Source organism: Synchiropus splendidus, chromosome 5, assembly GCF_027744825.2.
Source record: "Synchiropus splendidus isolate RoL2022-P1 chromosome 5, RoL_Sspl_1.0, whole genome shotgun sequence".
In the NCBI taxonomy this organism is placed as follows: domain Eukaryota; kingdom Metazoa; phylum Chordata; class Actinopteri; order Syngnathiformes; family Callionymidae; genus Synchiropus; species Synchiropus splendidus.
This window is the reverse complement of record NC_071338.1, coordinates 6,518,692-6,539,128: the sequence shown is the minus strand read 5'-3', so window position 1 is coordinate 6,539,128 and position 20,437 is coordinate 6,518,692. Positions and strand designations below refer to the sequence as shown.

The following is a 20,437-nucleotide window of genomic DNA, read 5'->3' as shown; positions in this document are numbered from 1 at the left end:
GAAGTTTAGGCTTCGGGGGTTTGAGTACCACCTCAAAAATTGAAATTAAGTGAATAAAAATGTGATTGCTTTGAAACCTGATATCATACAGCGAAACAAAGGAACTTTTAGGCCATACATACATACATCAGTTAACTGGTGCTTAGTCCTGTTCAGTGTTGCGGGGAGTGCTGGAGCCTATCCCAGCAGTCATGGGGCGAGAGGCAGGAACACACCCTGGACAGGTCACCGGTCCATCGCAGGGCACACACACCATTCACACACACACATACGCACACCTAGGGGCAATTTGAGGAAACCAGAGTACCGGGAGAAAACCCACGCAGGCACAGGGAGAACATGCTAACTCCACCCAAAAAGGTCCAGAGCTGGATTCAAACCCACAACCTTTTTGCTTATAATGGGCTTATTGTTAAATAATCTGAGATCACATTGAAATGCACATTCATTTAAAGAAGTAAATTAATAATAATGATAACATGAAATGTTCACAATAACCATTTAAACAGTTGAGTCCATATATGCTGACACCAACCCAGATTTTGCTGTCCATTTCTGGCTCTAAACATGACAAGCAGTGTCTGTCTCTCGACTAGCTCAGGTAACTTCAGTGCTCTTGCTTTAGCAAACAGTTCTCTCCTACCACAGAAAAACACATTTGCTGTGGTGGAATCAGTGGCCTTGTGTTACCTCGATAATTCAGTGCTAAAGAGAAGTTGAGATGCTATCAGACTACACTAGACAGTACTACAGGTACGGCTATACTATTTGTATAATGTACTATGTCTATTATAGCTTGTGTTGTTTTTCGTTACTTTTAAACTGAATGCAAACCAAATACATCTGGTTCAGGGGTTTCTTTGTCATTACTAAATGATAATAACATGGTACTGCATTTAGTCACATTCCTGGTGAAGAAATGGCTGTGCTGTTGATCAAACAGGACTTTATTATACATCAAAATATTGTTTAATAGACTGCATCAAAACTAAAGAAAAATTCATGTGAAACAAGTGCCCAGCCAACCTTCTTCAAGGGTGCACAGATTTCATTCAGCGGAACTGCATTGCATTATGCATTTGAGTTCATAAATAAAACACTTTATTAATACATGCACACATCATATGGCTCTACGCTTTCACTAACTCCTTTCGCATGTTATCACACCACTTTTGTGGAAAAATACAAGATAACATAGTCCCTCTTTCTCTTCATGAAGACATTCTTGTCTGCAACCATGCACACCGTTCATATGGTTTTAGGCCATGCTACTTTCCTGAAAACCAGATTTGGGCCAGACTCTTTCATTTCAGGTGCTGTTTTGTCTCTTTTGAGCTTGTTGATGTATGAATCATTACAAAAGGAAGAAAATAAGGCGAGCAAACAGCCCCAAATGGAAGTCCAAATCAGACAACACACAAGAAGCCAAGAAAAAAGGAAAATCATCATCACAACAAGTTGTGCAAGCATAACTGTTTCTGAGTCTCTCCAGTGTGGAGCCCTTACTATAGCCAGCCTTCACCGCACGTGGAACCAGAGGTGAGGGACGAGCTGTTACACAAGGAACTCGGTAAACCAGTGGTGAGCTTGGTACTGTGAAAAAACTGCAGTCTGTACTGCAGCGTTACACGACTATCAAGACCTCTTTGTGGATTGGACATGTGAACAGTGCTTGTCCGTCCCAACTGCTCTCAGACTTTATTTATACAACAGTAGTGCACCTGATTTTACTGAGGAGAGAAAACAGACACCTGAGAATCGCGAATGACAGTTCAGCATTATTGTGGATGATATCGGTGAAGCGTTGAAGGAGGTTGAAGGTAGTCAGACAAATTATCGGAGCAACTTTCAGCCCCATTGGATGTCTGTCTCCATCAAACATAGAACCACTGGCTCCTCCTGTGCCTCCCAGTTGATGCAGCAGGCTGCCATCACCCCTTCCATGGGGCAGTACCACTCCCACAGTGCCTTTCAGTTACGTCAGGGCTGGACGATGCCTCGTGACAGCGGTGAGCATCAAGGAAGGACGTGGGCAAAAGATTTGAGAGACTGATGAAAATAAAGGAGTGAATCTAGCAAACACTTCCATGCAGAGAAAACGACGTGACCCTGACCAAGTCTGGAAGTGCACACTTGTAAAGGAGACACAGCAAACTCGCAGATTCCCATGACATGCTTGAAGCAAGTGTTTTAGAAGGACACTGCTGGAAAACTTCCACTCACCACACACCATCAGCCATGCCACCTGAGCTGAGCAGGACAAAGGCAGGACCTTCCTCACCACAGATTACAGGTTACAAACCTCCTCCACGAAAACCCACTCATCAGGTCCAATCTGCCGTCATGGAACCGTAAAATTATGAAATATATTGACTCAGATCCCTGCTACACCTGATCTTTCTTTCGGTAACCTGTCGCACTCCTCTGGTTGAAGCTTGGCTTGTTCTTCTTCTGATTCCACTGACACATCAAGATGTCCCTGAAGGTGGTTCTGAAGGTCTTGTTGCACAGAGCGTAGCACATGGGGTTGACCGTGCTGTTGACGTAGCACAGCCAGTAGCCCAGCGCCCACAGCGTCTCAGGGATACAGTCCTGGCAGAAGGTGTTGACCAGAACCATGATGTTGTACGGTAACCAGGTGGTGATGAAGGCGAACAGGATGGCGCTGAGTGTCCGCGCTGCTTTCTTGTCGTTGGCCTTCTTCTCGTTCTTGCGCTTGTTAATCTCCGTTTTGGCTTTGGAGGCGAAGCGTTTGGCCATGGCTGCATCTTTCATGGTGATGGCTGCCGGCGAGCCGTCAGCAGGAGACGAGGACTGGCTCTTGTTGGAGGGAGACGATTGCCTGTCCTTCTTCACTCTTGGAGACTTTTTGCCCTCTGAGTAAACAAACAAGACTCCATCACATTATATAAACCAAGTATTTACAGTCATTAGGCAGCAGAGGCCAGCCATTTTCACCTCTGCCAGTCCCAGAGTTGTGGAGGTTATGTGCCAGTGAGTCTCTTTGTTTGTTTGTTTTAACTCCAGAGGGATGAAAGTAAAGCTTTCAAGGTAGGTTTAACCTGATTTTGCTGGTGTTCTATGGGGAACACTGTCACATTTCCACCATTGAAAGCCAGTTCTGGTGATCTCTTATTCACACATGCTGAATGTCCTGTAGGAGGTGTTTAATACTGCCTCCTGCTGCGCACCACCCTTACAGCATCAGGTAGTGAGGGTGGTAGTGCTGAGTTCAGACTCCAGGCACAGACTGCTGAAACATTCCCATTGGATCGCTACAGTGTTCACCACAGTCAAGACCGCAACATTGCTATCTCTGGTTTCTCACGCCTCATCCTCACTTGCCCATGTTTTGCGGTGACACCACTGTCACCTTAGGTCCAATTGTGCCCATTGCCACTTAAATTGAGTCAATAAATGTTGGTTATTGAATCAACTTAGTTTGGGTGAAAGAAAATGACTGAGGCTCTCTTAATGAAAGGTGACACAAATGCACAATAGCCATTTATTGTGTAGCTGTGACACTTTACTGGCCTTGAAAGTCGAACTAAAATTGCATAGGTTTCGCCAAGTCTGTCACATATCTACCACCTTTTTTCTGTTCTCTGCACCACTGAAACATCTGTCACCCTCATCAGGGGGTCAGCATCATTCTCTGTATTCCTGACCTATGAGAGTCACACTGAGCACACGCAGATCACACTTCATGTGAAGAGTTGGAGTGTCACCATTGTTTTACAGCACTGTATAAAGTAGTGATGGCCTGATGATCTTCATTAAACAGTGTACTCTTATTCAGAGCACAATAGATGGCGCTCTCGGTTTAAATACGATATGTGATTGCATTGAAACGGTTGTCTTAATCCAAAGATTCGAGAGCAGAGAGTGCCATCAAGTGGGCTCTGAAAACAAGGGTGAATGCTGCCTCAGGAGGACCAGCGCAGAGTTGACATACAAGCTATGTGGCGCCTGCAGCGTTTTCAGTGGAGGTAAATATTGTAGGAGTGACGTCATGATGTTGTAAACAAAGACCGCACGTGATGCAAAACTTTGGCAAATTCAGCCATTTCCTCCCCCATGTAGAGGTCACCTTAGACCCTTCTGTGAAGAGCTCACCTGGAGCAGAAGAGTCAGCCTCCGCGTCTGCCCCTTCATTGTTGTTCAGACTGTCACAGCTGCTCTGCTCCACCTCCCCCACGGTGGTGGTGGTGCTCATAGACCTGAAGGCTCGGCGACCCGGCAGCAGTGAGAGGTGGCAGCAGAGAGCAGCACATCTTCTTTCTGTCCCTCCTGGGTTGTCCTTGTTCCTCTCCAAAGTCTGATTCAGTTCAGAGCTGCTGCAGCTTTGATAGCTTATCTGTCGGGTCATGGGGGACGAAGTCCTCTGCCCGCCCGTCGCCCCCTCTTCCGCGCCTCTGCTTTGATTCTTACCTGCTTTATTTCCGGACCCTGAGCCCTTTAGGCCTTGCACCTCTTTGGCTCTCTTCTCAGTCTCCTGAAAGATCTTCCAGAAGAGGACAGCCATTATGGTGACAGGCAGGTAGAAGGCAGCGATGGCAGTGCAGAAAGTGATGATGGGCTCGGACAGGAACTGGATGTAGCACTCGTTCGGTTGGACCGTCCGCTCACCCACGATGTACTGCCAGAAGAGGATGGCCGGAGCCCAGAGGATGAAGGAAATGGACCACGCTAAACTGATCATGGTCATCGCTCGCTTGGTGGTGCGTTTGGCTCGGTAGGTCAGCGGCCGGGTCACAGAGAAATACCTGAGGACCACACAGCGCACGACAGCGAGGCTCAGTAATGAAAATGCCCACTGAACTTGATGTGTGAAGATTCAAGTCTAATAAGGAGTTATACTGTAATCCTCCATCGCCGGGTCAGACGGGTGAGAGATTCACCACGGCCTGCTGGACTTGTAGCTTCAGCTGTCAAACAGCAGCTGGAATACACCTCCCCCATTAAAAAGGAAGCACCAACCGGAGTGAGGTGAGACATACAGGTATTTGAGAATCACACATGGATGTCAGGTGAAGGTTCCGACCTAGGGATACTTTTGGTTGGCCAACATTACCGAGCGCGAAAGTGAAGGAGACGTTTTTATCTCGCTTTTATCTCAGCACAGAAGCAAGCCGATTCAGCGGAGGAGTAAAGTCGCACTCTCTACAAGTCCTGCCAGTTTGGTCCAGTGAAAATGGAGAACATTGGGGATACATTGATCATCGGGATTTTGGACAAGGAGTTATTGGAAAAGTTGCAGTTGACGGCGGATTTAACCTTGGACAGAGCAGGGGAGCTTGTGAGACAGTCAGAGCAGATGAACTCGACTGATGCTCGCTATCTCAATGAAGTGATGTGTACTCAGACACGCACAGCTCCAGCTCAGCATCACAGAGAAAGAGAGAGGAGGGTGGAAAGTTTCCAAACCACAAGCCAAGGGCACGACGGTGAAAGAGGGAGATATGCGTCAGGTGCAGTAGGGAGAAAGTAGGGAGAGGACGAAGGTGTTCTGGAGCTGGGTGAAATTGCTACCTGTCAAAACTGATGACCAGCAGGTTCATGACTGAGGCGTTGCTGGCCACGTAGTCGATGGCGAGCCAGAGGTCACACACCACCGGCCCCAGAGCCCACTGGTCCATGATGATGTAGGTGGTGTACAGGTTCATAGACAGAGTCCCAATGGTCAGGTCGGCGAAAGCCAAGCTCAGCAGGTAGTAGTTGTTCACCGTCTTCAGAGCCTTGTTGATCTTGAACGACACCAGAACCAAGATGTTGCCCACGACAGTGACCAGTGACAGTGATCCGGTGAGGAAGACGATGATGATGACCTGGATGGGAGGACGTTATGGACTTCAGTCTTGTTCAAGTTTATGTTCAGACAGGAAGTGTCAGGAGGGGAGGCAGCTCAGCACACTTGACTCTAAAGAGAGACTTGAGGCTGGTCTTAATACGACAGCATTAAGAACTTATGAACTGACCAAACAACAGGGTGATTTTCATATTCCTTGTCTCTGTATTGATGTTATGTTTCTGTAAATATCTGATCCTCTCCAATTCACTTGCTACAACCAGAGGTGTTGAGGAGAACAACGCAGTATCACTGCTATAACTTGAGGTTGGTTACCTGCCAGACAGTGTGTCCTCCTAGCGGGTCAAACGGTTCGCTACCATTAGCCACAGTCTTTGTGAAATTTCCTTGTGGCCACAAATCACTGCTGACATTCCGTGTCCAACCCGCAGGACTGGCCGATAGCAAGGGGGGCATCTGGTAAGCGCCTCCTGGTGGTGAAGAAATGACAGTGGATACATGTACTTATTGAAAATCAGAGGAGTTCCAAATGCTTTTCAAAGCAGAGCACAAAAATGTGAGATGAATGATGGGTCTAATGGGAGCAGACCAGAACATCTCCCACAGCAGAAACCTTCAGAGTAAGTGCAGTCTGAAGGTCATTCAACCCAAACATATGAAGAAAACACTCAGTTATGCCAGGTCATGACTGGGCTCACTCACAGTCTGATGTGACGTGTTGCAGACAGTGGGAGGAAAACTGGAGTGGACAGAGGAAACACGTGACACTTTGAGAACAAACTCCTCACAGAAAGACCCAGGTTTGCTTCAGGAGGTCCCTCAGGATGGAGTCGACCAGCATCAACAAGCCACTGCGCCGTCCATGATAAGAGCTATTTCCTCATACTTTTTACAAACATGAAAAGTACAGCGCAGTACAGAGAATACACAAAGAAGCGAAGGAGCAGAAGAGAAGTTTGAAATTGGCAGAAGCAGCTGAAGTTTGACAAAACAGACACAGTACCAAACATGGAGGGCTCAGCTGCAGAGTCAGGTCGAGGTGGGTCCATCAGCAGATCAGAACCGGATGTCACGCTCATGATCGCGCTCAAACCACAACTTGGGGAAGAGAGGAGGTTATAGGTTATCGTCCCATTTCACATTTCCTGAACATTTCATTCATTACTTTTGGGTTATCTCCTCATGTGAAGCCCTACACAGTTTAACTCCATTCGTCTCCTTTGACTGTCTGTTTAGGGTTCCACACAGCAGTCTGTGCCTAATGACCTCCACTCCTCTTTCAAATGGTCTGTCTACCTGGACCAGCTGGAGGCGTAACTTTGGTTCTCTCTTTTCAGTCACATTGACCGAAAAAAGCAATATATCACAGCACAAGAGGCAAGACATGAAGAAAAATCATGATGGAGAAAAGGGAAGGCAAATCTGCAAAAACCTGCCGACAGACTGACAGAGCTGAATCACTGGTAAATCTGTACAATACAGATTGTGTGTAGTGATTTTGCAGAGAATTAAAAAAAACATGGATCCATGAAAGTGTGAGAATAAGGAAACACTCAGTCATATGATGAAAAGCGCAGGTCCGCGAAAGTGCCACATACACAAACTGTGCTCTTAAAACTTAACAAAATGTGTGTTTCTGTGGTTGTTCATCGTCTGAAGCAGACAAAGACACAGTAGACCTTTGTGAATAAGTAAGATATAAATAATTTTATTTCATTGGAGTTTTGCTTTTTGTTATTCTTGTCTGAATATTACAGAATGCGTGCACTTTTATATCTGAAAAACCTCTGGACTGAGTTCAAAACCAGGATCAATCTGATCCTCATGAAAGACAAATAATGGAAAAACACAAGTTTAGTTTCATCCTGAGACGTCAAACTGAGAGCAGTCTGAATAATCACCAACACCTCACCGCCCCCCCCATTCCGATCTCTATTTTGGGAGATTTCTGAAAAACTCCCTGTTGAATGTTGAATCGGAAACACTGGCCTCTAGTATCTGAGAAGAACCACCTGAAAGAGGGATTGAGTTTTTAGTCATCGCACCCCCTGCTGTGACTTGGTGGGCCGGATCTGGCCCCCAAGCCTTGAGTTTGACACCTGGGGTAAGACAGCTTCCAGGCAGGTGTTGCTGCTCCTGGCATAAACTAGCATAGCCTGTAAAGAACGGGACGTCACTAATACAGGCTGTACTAATTAAAGCCAAGACCATCGTCTCCTCCAGGTGCAGCTCACTCCTCCCATCCATCACCTGGGCTCAAATGAACTTCTCTAGTCTTCAACTCCTCGCCTCTCTGAGGCCAAACATACAGGCAGAATAATGCTGCTGAGACTTGCTGACAAGGTGATGGAAAAACTCGGTGTGTTATCAGGATAGTTCGATATGATCCAGCAGATTAGTTAGACGGGGAGAATGACAAAATGCAGCGATGAGTAGGAGGGTTGAAAAGAAGCCATCCGTCTCAATAACACAGTAAACCAAGACCCAGTCAGGTGACACGAGAGGTCACAACTGCCCGCACGACTTACCGCTCCTCTGAGATTCTCCGGTGAAGGCTTCAGCTGAGCAGCATTCTCGTCTGCGCTCAGGCTTCCTCTGATCACTTGTGTGTGACTCAAGTCCAGCTCCTCCTTCTGGGCTGCTTTACCTCCTCCTGAGACCAGACAGAGTGGACCAACGTCACGGGACCTGCTGAAGATGGATGGAGTGTTCAAAATGATGCAAGAATTCAGGACATACTGTGGAGAGCACCTGTGGCATCAGCTGACACAGCTCAGACCATTCCCTTTCTGGCTCTCATGTGGGTCAGTGGAGACCCCAGGAGAGGCCTGACTCACTCTTGTTGTTACCTCGGCTGGTGACCACAGGCGAGGAAAGGAGCGTACCCTTCACGTTACCCACCTCCGTCTTCATTACTGCAGCCTCTGATCCACTGTGAACAAGGAGTTGAGAATGTGAGGAGACTGAGGTCCACGAATACTGGAACTGGTCACCAGTGGGACACTTCACATGTAGACACGTAACTGTAGTCAGTAACTCGAGTATCTGTCACTGTACGTCTCTATGAACTGCAGCACCGAATGCCACAATACTTACGTTTCGGTCGTCATTTACTCTATAAATATTTCAGACTCATCCACCTGAAATAAACAGTTTCTCTGTGTGAGAAATGAATGATGTGGTAGCTACACGTTTTAAAGATGTGCTTATTAGGGGAAACTTCATCTGAAGTGTAAAATGAAGAGCAAAGGAATTGTGTTCATTCGTTTGTGCGTTGGCCAAACAGGCCCTCCCCGAATGTTTCTGTCCTAACTCCTGACATCAGCACCATGCTAACTCATGTCATCCACTCAGAGGAACGTGGGAAAGATGTCAAGCCGCCCTGGACAAACAACTCCATCGCTGCACTGTTGGAAGACACAGAAGAGAATATATTTGATCTTTTATTCCCTTTTTTACCTTTTCTGTTGTCACAGTTGTGTTGATGGAGACATGTCATCATTTGCAATGTTTGATCTAAATCTGAGATTTTATAAAGATTCATTGTCATTATACATCAAATGTTGTGTTTTGTTTTTACTGTAAATACTGAAACAAATTCTCTTGTTCAAATAAACACCAACAAGTGTGTGACAACATTTATTCCAGTGGGAGAGGACTGTAACACAAGCCCACTACTCTCCTATTTCTGATTATTTGAAACAGTCCTGGAGTCTGGGATCTCTGAATCTGCAACTGCCATTTTTGTAGTCATTGTTACTGTTCAGCTTAGTCTATGGATATATGATAGGATATGATCAACGCACACATGACATGTGTCGTGATGTGAAGCTACTGTGTGCCATGTGACTACAAAATAAAAGGAAAATACATGGAAGGTCCCCTTTTAACAGTTCACTTTCTGACATAAATGAAAAGCAAGTTCAAGTGTTGTTTTTTGCTACTAATGAAAAGCGAGATGTTCAGTGTGAAGAGTAATGTTTGTGTCTTTGGTTGGTGGGTGTCACTCTTTTGAAACTCAAAAACCAGTGAGAGATGTGGCCATCAAACCTGGTCCTCTCACATATACATAGCAACAAATGTGAGGACGTGCGACATCAGGTCGTCTTGTTTAGGGGACAGTCATTCTGCAGTGGAAGCGGAAGTCATCACCTCCGTCACACCGAGGTGTTGACATTCAGACAGTTGTTCATATTGTGTCTAGTGAGTTCATAGCTTTCATAGTCAGAAAGTGAGCAAAGTGGAAGAGCTGTCTCCAAGTTCGAATACAAGCCTCTGTGACTTGAGCTCTGCTGCACGTAGGAGCAGCGCATACGTAAATGTGGAGAAATGAATCACATCATTTTCCGCCTCCGAATTCCTCACGAGGATCATTGTATGTTTTGATTCGCTGCCCATTGTTATGAAGCCGAGTGCATTTTCCATCCATCTCTGTCTGTTGTGACATAATGGTGCCACTTAGTTCTGCCTGACTTCAGTCAAATGGTCTGGATTTTCCCGCTAATACATCATGGAGAATTCACTGTTTAGTGAGCAACTTTGTGCTCACATGTGGTTATTATCACGTACACTCATAATAACAATGGCGGATGGGACAAATTTGGAGGATAGGTCATTCATTTACGTTTCGGTCACGATCCTCCTTCGATCCTGATTCATGGAGAGCAGATGAGACAAAGAGGAGCGAGATTTAAGCAAGCTTCTGTTTATTGGATCATTCATGTCACACACTCCCTGAAGGGCTATTGCTTGAGCAGAAATATAGAAATCAAAACCGTAATTGGGGATGTAAGGGCAGACAACACCAACTCTTCTCAAAAAAGATGCAGTCGTGTAAATTCTTACACGTAAAATACTGTATTACATAAATATCTATTCGTCTTAAATAGTCCTATTAAACAATGTCTTTGTCATACCTTTATTATCCCGCATATTATGCATGCAATGACATTATTGAAAGAATAAAGTCTATACAAAAAGAGAATAACTTGTTGGTGAGGCTGCATTGCATAAAAATCATCCTCAAAAGAAACAGTCCTTCCAGACGGCAGTTAGCATTCATCCTGTCATGTCACACGTCAGAGTGAGCTTCATGAGGAAAGCGTAGAAATCTATAAATGAAAGTTGATTTATAAATATTGGTTTTGCTGCAGTCATGTTCACCGATTGGAAGATTATACAAACCTTGACTTGGAATGAAAAGCTGCTGTTAGCATGTGATTTATTTTTCCTAAAATCAAAACTGGACTCTGAAAACCTTAGTTGGCTTCTTCAGCAATTCAACATATAACTAACACATTCTCTGAATTTGGTCTCACAGTCGACTCCTACATCACAAAGTGAGCAGGAGTCCATGTTTTTGCTTGAGTGTTGTGCTCACACATGACGCCACCGCATGATTCTGAGTGACCAATGTGCCAAATAAACCGGCGCCGGCGTGTAAACAGGCACAACCGTGGTCACTTGCATGTGACCACAAGGTTCTAAGGACTCTGCAGATTTGAAAAACTGTGCTTCACCACATTCTAGGAATATTGTGGATTATGGATTAGATGTTTTTATCACGCAAGATTGTTTTTCTAATTCTAATGTGGGCCAATATGTGGACAGTGTAATTCATCTGAAAAAGCTTTTCATCATCCGTCTGTCTGACAAAACCTTTTCACTCTGGTTCCAGGACCCGGATTCAACAGTTGTGCAGACGTGTCGGAACATTCCTGACAAAGTTGGGTTTCAGGTGTATTTCTAAACAATCTGGTCAGAAACTGGAGGAACAGCAGACAAATATCGGGTGTGCTGCTGCGTAATGCTGTACTGTGTGTCCCTCTCTGTGTTGCATCAGGAAGAGCACGCTGTGGTGTTCCGTCTTTTCGAGTTGTGCGATGGCACGTGACCTCAACATATGCAAGTCAACATCGGCTGATCGGAGAACATTCTAGTCTGCCACCTGCCGAGATATTCCGCCCTGCTCTGACCGTTCCTCTCGCCATCGAGCAGCTCAAAGGAGCGTCTCCGACAGGAAAGGCTCCTTCAACAGTCCAGATTGCGTAACGGAGCAGGATACTTCTGGAAATCACAAGAATGTCTTCAGTGCTGTCCTCCACGCTTCTGTGCTGGAAATATGAGATGTGGCCTTGTATGGTTAATTAGGCGCGTTAACGGCCAGAGGGGTCAGAACCAGTAGGATTTATTAGCGCAGCGGTGTGAAGGTCCAGCGTGTTGGATAAATATGCTGCTTTTTTCCCTCACCAGTACTGACTCCAAATGTATCTAGGTCGCGTCCCTCTGCACAGCTGATGGATGAGGGCCTTGGCGCGTGTCTCCCTCCATGTGCACTTCACTGTCTTCCACTTGCATAGCTCCTCCCTAGCAAAGTAAGGCACTGTGTCTTCTCACCTCCTCCTGCGTCACCGTCCCTTCAGCCCACCCATAGTCCACCACGTGCCTCCCTCACTCTCATCTCATGGCTTCACGAGGGCACTTACGCACGACGCAGCAGATGACTCGCACGTGGACAGCTCTCCCTCTTATTGTGGCCAACATGGCTTTACTGAATGCTCAAACAGGGAACAGGAGGCAGAGCTCACCCGGATCTGGGTCATGCGCAGGGCTGCCAACTCTCACGCAAGCACATGAGGCTGCTCACACACTCTCACGTCACACTTGAGACTTGAAGACACCCCCCACCCCCACGAATATTAGAATCTCACCCATCACAAGTTGGCAGCCCTGGTCATGTGGTCAATATTCAGACGTCTTAAAAAGGGGAGTTAAGTAGGTCGGACGAGACGCGTCCAGCCACTGAGGGCAAACAAAGATATGCAACCCATCTGACAACCAAAGATGCTGCGAGCTGGAATTGGACTTTGGTGGACACCTCCGGGTGGCTCTGGTCACAAATGTGTAGCTAGCGATGGGAGAGTGTAGCCCTTCACGCGCACACACACACATACACACACAGTTGTTTTGACGGGACACGGCTATAACACCTAAAACTGCAGTTTAAACCTGGACCAGATGTGGTGACCGCAGCGGCGTCCGTGCTGGAACCATGAAACTGAAAGTGAAGTGGTGTGAGTGCAGATTATTGCAGCGGTGTTGTGTTGGATTACAGCAGGTTGCAGTGTTTCATGTCCACTCCTGACACTCACATGCAACATGCAGTGAACACATGAAGAGTCTTGTAAACATCGTATGAACATTAAAGTCTCTCAGTTCTGGGCCGACAGCCGACTCCCTCCCTTTGGTGTCTGCTGCTGGCTGTGAACGTAGATGCAGATGATGGGTCACTGTCTGCCAGCCTCTTCTCAGTATACAGCACGTGACTGGATGCTTTATATATACAAAGCTTTTGCAGCCTCCAAACAAAGTGTGCTGGACGTTGGGCAGAGTATTTTGGCTGGATTCGGAAGAGCTTGGACGAAGGCTTGGTGTCAAAGGTCAAAGATGAATGCAGGTCCCAAGCGTGAGGAGTCGGACTTGTGTCACCTTCCAGAACTTGGGACCGACAAGGGTTTTGGTAGAAGTTGCAACAGATCAGTTGAGCTGATCCTCGTACTGTTTCCGGAAACAGTCACCTGCCGGGAAGAACTCCCAGCAGCGCTCCTGGTACATCTTCCAAACATACGACTCCTTCAGGACAGACGAGGAGAAGGAGTCAGACAGGTTCACTTCATGACTGAACTGCTCAAGTTGTATCAACAGAGGGATTTTATCAGAGTTGAAATCACAGAAAGATTCACGACTGACCTGGCCCGTGTGCTCTGTTTCATCTTTGTTGATGAGGTACATCACAAAGAATCTGGGACACACAGACACACGGCATCAAGACAAAACCAAACCATTGTTCAAGACCAGGCCAGAGTCGGACTCACAGGTAGTTGGCCAAGTTGTGCTCCTGCAGAGTGTGTGTTTCAAAACCGTGCGGTACTGTGTCGAAGTAGTCGTTGCCGATTCCACAGATGAAGCACTTGGTCTGTAAAGATTGAAATGTTGAATTGTGCCCCACGGTGTCAGGAGGCGATGATGTCTGAGAGATTCAGGTCACCTCCATGTCTTCTTTGACTTGTTCCTGCTGGTCTCGCAGCTCTCCGAAGGCATCAATGATCAGACCTAAAGACAAATAGATCTTTACATATCACTGCTCACATTTTCCTTAGAAGACCGTCTCACCCTGGATGATGGCCAGCAGGATGACGATGACAAAGAAGAAGAAGGTGATGTCGAAGATGATGCGGTAAATCTCGTACTCATCACCGGCGGGGTCCTCAATCTGGTCACCAATTCCTCCGCCGGCTCGCACGCCAACATACATGTGGAACATGTAGCACTGGCGAGGACAGGGGTGAGGAGACACAAAGGGACCTCTTACCAAACAGTGCAGATATTCAGAGAGCAGGACTTGTAATGTATCAAACATCATGCACGGTCAGTGCCCACCGTAAGTAGGGCAGTAGAGCCTATTATATTTGGAGAAACTTTTTGTTTCACACTCTCCAACCAAGCTACCAACAACTAGTGTCTGAGCCTCATGTACTGTATGTTGCCATTTCAAGTGGATCTGCAGCCAGACACAATTCATTTCCCCACCAATTCATTTAAATCCCATCTTGTATCAATACTATAAATCAACACTCACCCATAGCTCTCTCAAGAATTTCGAGAGATACACCTATTTTACACATGTAGGTTCTGTTTACCGTCAGACGTGAGGAGCTGAACACTTGTTTATGAGCCATCAATAATTCATGTACAATTATACTGTAGAAATGCATCCCTGTTACATTATAGCCATCTTTACCTTAGATGGATGCATTGTTAAAATAAATATTATCATAGAAACATTTATAATTTGAAGTAGATTTCACTTTTATCTGTACACGCCATCTTAAACATCCGGGACGAAGTGCTTCAGTGAAGATTTTCTGTGCTTCTATCCTGAAGGGTTTTATATTTGACCGTCCCATCCATCAGCACTTTAAGTCTCCTTTATCACAGATGTCTTGGTCATGACATCACATTGTATAATCTGCGGCCCTGTACAACTGCTGCTCTGAAAAATGCTTCATGAGACAGTAAAGTCCATATGTAATTTGGATCAATGTATTCTTTTTTTCTGCAATTCTTTAATGGAAATGAATCTCTTTAAGTCCCAGCCCCAATTATGACAGCATTGTCATAATTTGTTAGTGGGGGACAAATCGCACCGAAGGATGAGTGACAAGCCGTGAACGTGTGCGCTCACATCCTCTGGTCCTGCTGTGTGTGTTATTGTAAGTTCTCATAAAGGGTGAAGAGAGGGGAATAAATCTGAGCTGTTCATCATTCTGTTCCTCTTCATCACACTAAGTCCAGTCACCTTCTCCTGCCGCCGCGGAGACCTGACCCTTAATAGGAAACTGCAGCACACTATGGAATGCTATGGCTGGATGACTATAACGGATTAGTGAGTCTGTCCTGAAACTAACACGCGTGCATCCACACACACGCGCGCGCACACACACAGCTCCATATATAGTTCTCTATGGCAGAGGGAATTATAACCCCACTTTAGACAAACATATTATCCTTATAACCGTATCACTCCACCACAGAACTGGATGGCTCACGTCACTTGGACACATTTGAGAAGTCAGTTCTTTTGGTTCTAATGAGACTTTATTATGAAATGACAAGGAGCCATCGGTGCATTAGGTTTTTCAAGAATGACACGATGAGCAAGTGTCAGAAACCGTAGACTCACTACACATCCCGATCACACTTCGCTGACTCTGACAAGGCCGGATCACAGTAGTAATCCCTGCTGGAGATATTCTCTCCTTCAGGGGAATTAATCGGGTTTCAGAATCAGGATTATCTATTTTCTACTGCAAGTCAGATGGACCATGAAAGCCAAATTGGAGCAGTGAACTTTGAATTGAACATTATTCAAATACAAACTGGTTGCATTCTCAAATCCTGGATGAGTGGTCCATTATTTTGTTTGTTTTTGTTGCAGTTTATTAAAAATACACCGCTCATTTGTCATGCGGGCAGCCAACAGTAAACAAAATAAAGACCATGTAATTGTTCCAGAGCCCTGCCAGTCTGCGGACACAGCCTGAAGGGAAGCGCTGTCAAACTCAAATCTCTGACCCATGACTCCCCAGCCATAAATGGAGCTGCACCAGCTTTACTGACAAGACTCTATGAGAGACGGAATTATGCAGACTTTACTGGCACACTCAGGCAGAACAGAGTCGAGAGAGCCTCAGCAGTGCAGGTCCTCATGATCAGTCTTGTCTTTGTGCAGTGCACTGACACCTGAAGTAATACTGACATGAGCAGTGGTGGAAAAAAGGTTTTGGGACGGCCATCAAGATTGGACACAATCTCAGATATTATCAAGATGAATTTTGGAAAAACCTTGTTCGTCTTTCAAAATGTGTGGATCCATTATACAGACATAAACAAATCCAAATGATATTTTTTGGTTAACTGCTTACAAGAAACTGAATTCTTAAACTAAATTCTTGACACTTTCAATGGGTCAGTTCTCAATATCAACAAACAACAGAGTATGTGTTCAAAACAGAGCAAAGATCAACCATCACATCACATAATTCATATTTAGTATTCCTGCTACTCCACACTGTAGGATGCATGGGGAGCATGGAAACCTGTACATTTGTGTGACACTTATTACATCACAGCTTTGTTGACGATGTAAACTAAAAAGGGAAAAGATTGCTTTCAATTAAAGCTAAAATTACAGTTAAATCTGACTCTTTAACATACATGCTTTTCTTTTTGCCAGCTGTTCTGGATGATGCATTCATGACATGCTGACTCTTCATGCAGAGAGTAATTTCAGGTTTTCCTGCACTTGTGTTTTGTTCATTACCGTCAACATGTCATCACACTTCATGTCTGGCAGCTCTCCATCTTCACTCTTGTTGTAGAACTTCCTGAAGAAGTTGAAAGCCACAACCGTGTAGAGATAGACGACTACGGCGAGCAAGCCCACCGTTAACACCAACTGTGGAAAGGGACACGAGGAAGAATGAAAGGCAGAAATCTTCAGGCCCTTCTGGCCCAGACAAGGTTACCTGTTTGCCGTTGTGTGTGACGGATGACAGAATTGTTCGAAGTGTCTTGAAGCCCATCGCTATGTCCAGTAGATGTGCAGCAAAGAAAAAGTTGTTGTAATGCCCCAGGATGGACATGGTCATGTACCACGCCAGGTACAGGAAGGACTGCACAGAGAGACAGCTTTTCAGAAGAGTTCTGTTGGTGTTTGTGAGGAACGAGCATTGATTGTAAAAATAAACAATGTCAGCCTTCTGTTCTCAGTTCTACACAATTCATGTTTTATCAGTATAACTTCTGACAGGCACAAAGGTTGGTGTACTGTTGGTTGCAGCAAACTACATTTAATCTTTGCATGAGAATGCATCAATCCTCCCCAGGTCACAGACAAATCACATCACCCCTTTTTATGAAATGGTTTCTATGTGAAAGCAACATTGTGAAAGCAAAATGTGTCACTTTCAATGCAACTTCAATGGTGTAAATATTCACTGACGAAGATCTGAAAGATAGCTTACATTGTCGGTGAATACCACTCCCAGTTTCCAGATCTGGTACTTCACATCAATGGAGTTGAGCCTAATCAAAGCATGTAAACAAATAGGATAATGAGTATTTGACAATGGCGCAGCTTCAGATGAACTGTGGCGATAGGCTTTCATGCAAAACATTTGGCTGGTAACACGTTTTTGGAGAACGATAGATTGAGAAGCTAAGGCTCCTAACTCTTCATCTGACGGCCCACTGAGATCAGACACTCACACTGCAGCCAGGGAGCTGTCTCTTCTGGGCTTGCGCTTCTTGTGAGCATCACTGAAGTCCAGCGCAGCCTTGTCCATGCCCAGCAGCTCACTGATGCGGTCATGGCCATAGAACTCTCCATATTTATCCATCACCTGAAGAAACAAGGATATTTTTCAGCTGTTCCACAGACCCCTTGCTCTGCATTTCACACAGTTTTAAGAACTGCTGTGTAAGGATTTAAAGTTTGGTTTTGCAAAACTGTGAACACCATCTTTGCATTGGGACCATTTCTCTTTCAAATGTGGGTAGGGTCTTGAGGAATGGTGCAATTCTTCCCAGCTTTGATAGCCACACATCATCATCTCCTTGTTTTTTCCAAGCATTTACAAACCCAGCTGGGGTTTCGCCGCATATTTGTTTCTTTAAAGTCTTGATGGTTTGGAAATGATCAGTCAGTGCACAAAGTCAACCAAAATTGGCTCAGAGCTCACTGGAGGACTCAACGGTTCTGAAAACCATCTGAGACAGAGACAGACGGGCACTTTCAACCAACCTCTAGATATCTTGACAGTGGGAAGAAGACCAGAGGAAACACACACAAGTAGTAGCAGAACTTAAGAGGGAGGGTGCTGTAAAGTGTTATTTACACGGAAGAAAACAACACACTGACAAAGTCGCACATAAATTCTGTTTGTTGCTTTACAGGAGGTACATGTGTCCATCTGACAATCAAGCACGTGTGATGAGAGGTTATGTTGAAGGTATCTGGTATGCAACACAAGTGTGTGTATCGGCTCATGTATTTTGTAGACTCCACTACATTGGCAGAAAGTTTGAACCATGGTATTGATAGGATCAAATTCATTTCTGCTTCACAGGACTTAAGGACAGTGCAACACTACTTACCTTCCTCTTGACAAACTTGTCCCAGTAATTGTTTGGGAAAGATCTGAAACACAAAAAACAAAAGCATTATTTGGTGATATTGGTCACCGTCCACATGGATTTCAATTCTAATTTTCTTCATATTCTTTTTTCACAGGTTTGACCGAAAGGATGAGATCGCGGATACAAGCGGCTGAGATGAGTTTCCTCCGCAGGGTGGTTGGGTGCACCCTTAGAGATAGGGTGAGGAGTTCGGTCATCTGGGAGGAGCTCGGGGTGGAGCCGCTGCTCCTCCACATCGAGAGGAACCAGCTGAGGTGGCTCGGGCATCTGATCCGGATGCCCCCTGGACGCCTCCCTGGGGAGGTTTTCCGGGCATGTCCTATCGGGGGGAGACTCCGGGGAAGACCCAGGACTCGCTGGAGAGATGATGTCTCCGGTCTGGCCTGGGAACACCTCGGGATCCCCCGGGAGGAGCTGGAGGAGGTTTGTGCAGACCGGGAAGTTTGGGTTTCCCTGCTCCGAATGCAATTTTTTGGTTTGCTTATGGTTAATAAATCTACAGTCCATGACAAGGATCAATGTCCATAAAAATAGCTCCAGTTATCGTCATTCGGATTCATGGCGAAAAACATGAATTGGCAAGTTGGAGAATTCATGATGAGTGTGCAGTCTCAGGACTTACTGCGTGTTGATGACCAGTCTGTCCCACTGGCCCTTAATGTCATCTTCAGACGGCTGCTCTGTGATATACAGACCATCAAACTCGAGCTTTCGGGCCACTTCCTTCTCACGCTTGAAAATCACCAGTGGAACCTACATCAGACACACATGCACACAGACATCATGTAATCTCACACTCCAGTCTGAGCCAGCCCACTATCACACACACACACACACCTTCAGACAGTAGTATCCTATGATGCAAAAGAAGGAGATGACTGTGTGCAGGATGGCAAGGATCCGCAATGTGGGCTCCATGTAACCACTGCTTTCCTCAAGGACAAAGCGCACTGTGACAGGCTTCCTGGGGGCTCCAGCTCCGTCCATACTATCATCCACTCTCTCCATTGTAGCCTCTGGATCCCACTGGACACTGCTCTCTGATTGGCCAGTAGAGTAGACCATCTGTTTGTCTTCAGCCACAGATGAGGATGTGGATACCTGGAGGAGAAAATGAAACAAGTCTTTCAGTAAGGTGGAATTGAAGTATATCTTAAAGGTCCTGTAAAGCTATTGATAATACATATGTAACAGACCCAGATGAATGTCTACACTAAAACTAAATGATTTTGACATTTACAGAATTTGCTTCATAATTTACATGCAATCAATTTCTGAAAAGCAAACAAAAAATACACAACATATTATTACTATACTACTTTACTTACATATTATTACTATTATTTATTTATTTATTACTATTATTATTACTTACATACTATTTTAATACAGTATAATAACGTTTTTTAAGAGGTTCCTATGATTTCATGTGTACATGTAGACACCATATATGCCCCTGAACAATATCATTTTGTTTGAGCTGTGAGTGTTATCCATCTACTGTAGCACGTCTCCAAAAAAGAAGTCAGCAGAGTGGCTTCTGGAATCCCAAGATGCTATTGGAAGAACTAGAAGAAGACCACAACCATGAGCGTAACATATATAATTTGCTTTTATGGCCATAGGTCAAAAAAATGATATCATCCAGGGCATTGATATTTTCTTCATTTTCATACGGCAATTTTGTAAAGTTTGTGTTTGTGCACTTAAAAGCATGTGACCGTCAACCAAGAAAAACAGACTGGAATGTTGTTCAAATCACAGTATATATGGAAAAAAAAAAAAACAACCTCAAAGTAAGTTTATGTATAATGGGCACAAGGCGGAAGATAGCAATCCTAATAAAAGTACTAAAAGCTAAACACCACA

At 45.2% G+C, this 20,437-nt stretch overlaps 2 protein-coding genes across 10 annotated transcripts in view; both read right to left on the bottom strand.

Moving 5' to 3' along the window:
• Nucleotides 1-987: 987 nt before the first annotated feature.
• chrm3b (cholinergic receptor, muscarinic 3b) lies at nucleotides 988-8,434 on the bottom strand. 2 transcript variants are annotated; one of them, XM_053865821.1, is made up of 6 exons: nucleotides 8,338-8,434; nucleotides 6,813-6,907; nucleotides 6,125-6,279; nucleotides 5,533-5,828; nucleotides 4,117-4,766; nucleotides 988-2,876 (listed from the first exon to the last, which is right to left on the bottom strand). In XM_053865821.1, the coding sequence occupies exons 2-6, from the start codon at nucleotides 6,886-6,888 to the stop codon at nucleotides 2,386-2,388; spliced, it is 1,668 nt and encodes a 555-aa protein (XP_053721796.1). In that variant the 5' UTR covers nucleotides 6,889-6,907; nucleotides 8,338-8,434; the 3' UTR covers nucleotides 988-2,385. The 2 variants fall into 2 exon arrangements, with proteins under 2 accessions (XP_053721796.1, XP_053721797.1); XM_053865822.1 differs by lacking the exon at nucleotides 8,338-8,434 and having other exon boundaries at nucleotides 6,813-6,937.
• A 2,080-nt stretch (nucleotides 8,435-10,514) lies between these two features.
• Nucleotides 10,515-20,437, bottom strand: part of ryr2a (ryanodine receptor 2a (cardiac)) — a 76,646-nt gene continuing 66,723 nt past the window's right edge. For all 8 annotated transcript variants that reach the window (XM_053865812.1, XM_053865813.1, XM_053865814.1 and 5 more), the window contains 12 exons: nucleotides 19,406-19,669; nucleotides 19,191-19,321; nucleotides 18,527-18,569; nucleotides 17,639-17,772; nucleotides 17,395-17,455; nucleotides 16,897-17,043; nucleotides 16,692-16,826; nucleotides 13,982-14,138; nucleotides 13,857-13,921; nucleotides 13,684-13,784; nucleotides 13,559-13,610; nucleotides 10,515-13,441 (listed from right to left, as the gene is read on the bottom strand). In XM_053865812.1, the coding sequence (XP_053721787.1) occupies nucleotides 13,346-13,441; nucleotides 13,559-13,610; nucleotides 13,684-13,784; nucleotides 13,857-13,921; nucleotides 13,982-14,138; nucleotides 16,692-16,826; nucleotides 16,897-17,043; nucleotides 17,395-17,455; nucleotides 17,639-17,772; nucleotides 18,527-18,569; nucleotides 19,191-19,321; nucleotides 19,406-19,669 (1,386 nt within the window). In that variant the 3' untranslated portion in view covers nucleotides 10,515-13,345. The remainder of the gene's footprint in view (nucleotides 13,442-13,558; nucleotides 13,611-13,683; nucleotides 13,785-13,856; nucleotides 13,922-13,981; nucleotides 14,139-16,691; nucleotides 16,827-16,896; nucleotides 17,044-17,394; nucleotides 17,456-17,638; nucleotides 17,773-18,526; nucleotides 18,570-19,190; nucleotides 19,322-19,405; nucleotides 19,670-20,437) is intronic.

Excerpts from the sequence above, each read along its gene's own strand:
- chrm3b (XM_053865821.1), bottom strand. The coding sequence starts at position 6,888 with ATGAGCGTGACATCCGGTTCTGATCTGCTGATGGACCCACCTCGACCT. Across the intron at positions 6,280-6,812 it reads AGCTGAGCCCTCCATGTTTG|GAGGCGCTTACCAGATGCCC; the intron begins GTACTGTGTCTG and ends CTTCACCACCAG. Across the intron at positions 2,877-4,116 it reads GGCTGACTCTTCTGCTCCAG|AGGGCAAAAAGTCTCCAAGA; the intron begins GTGAGCTCTTCA and ends TTGTTTACTCAG.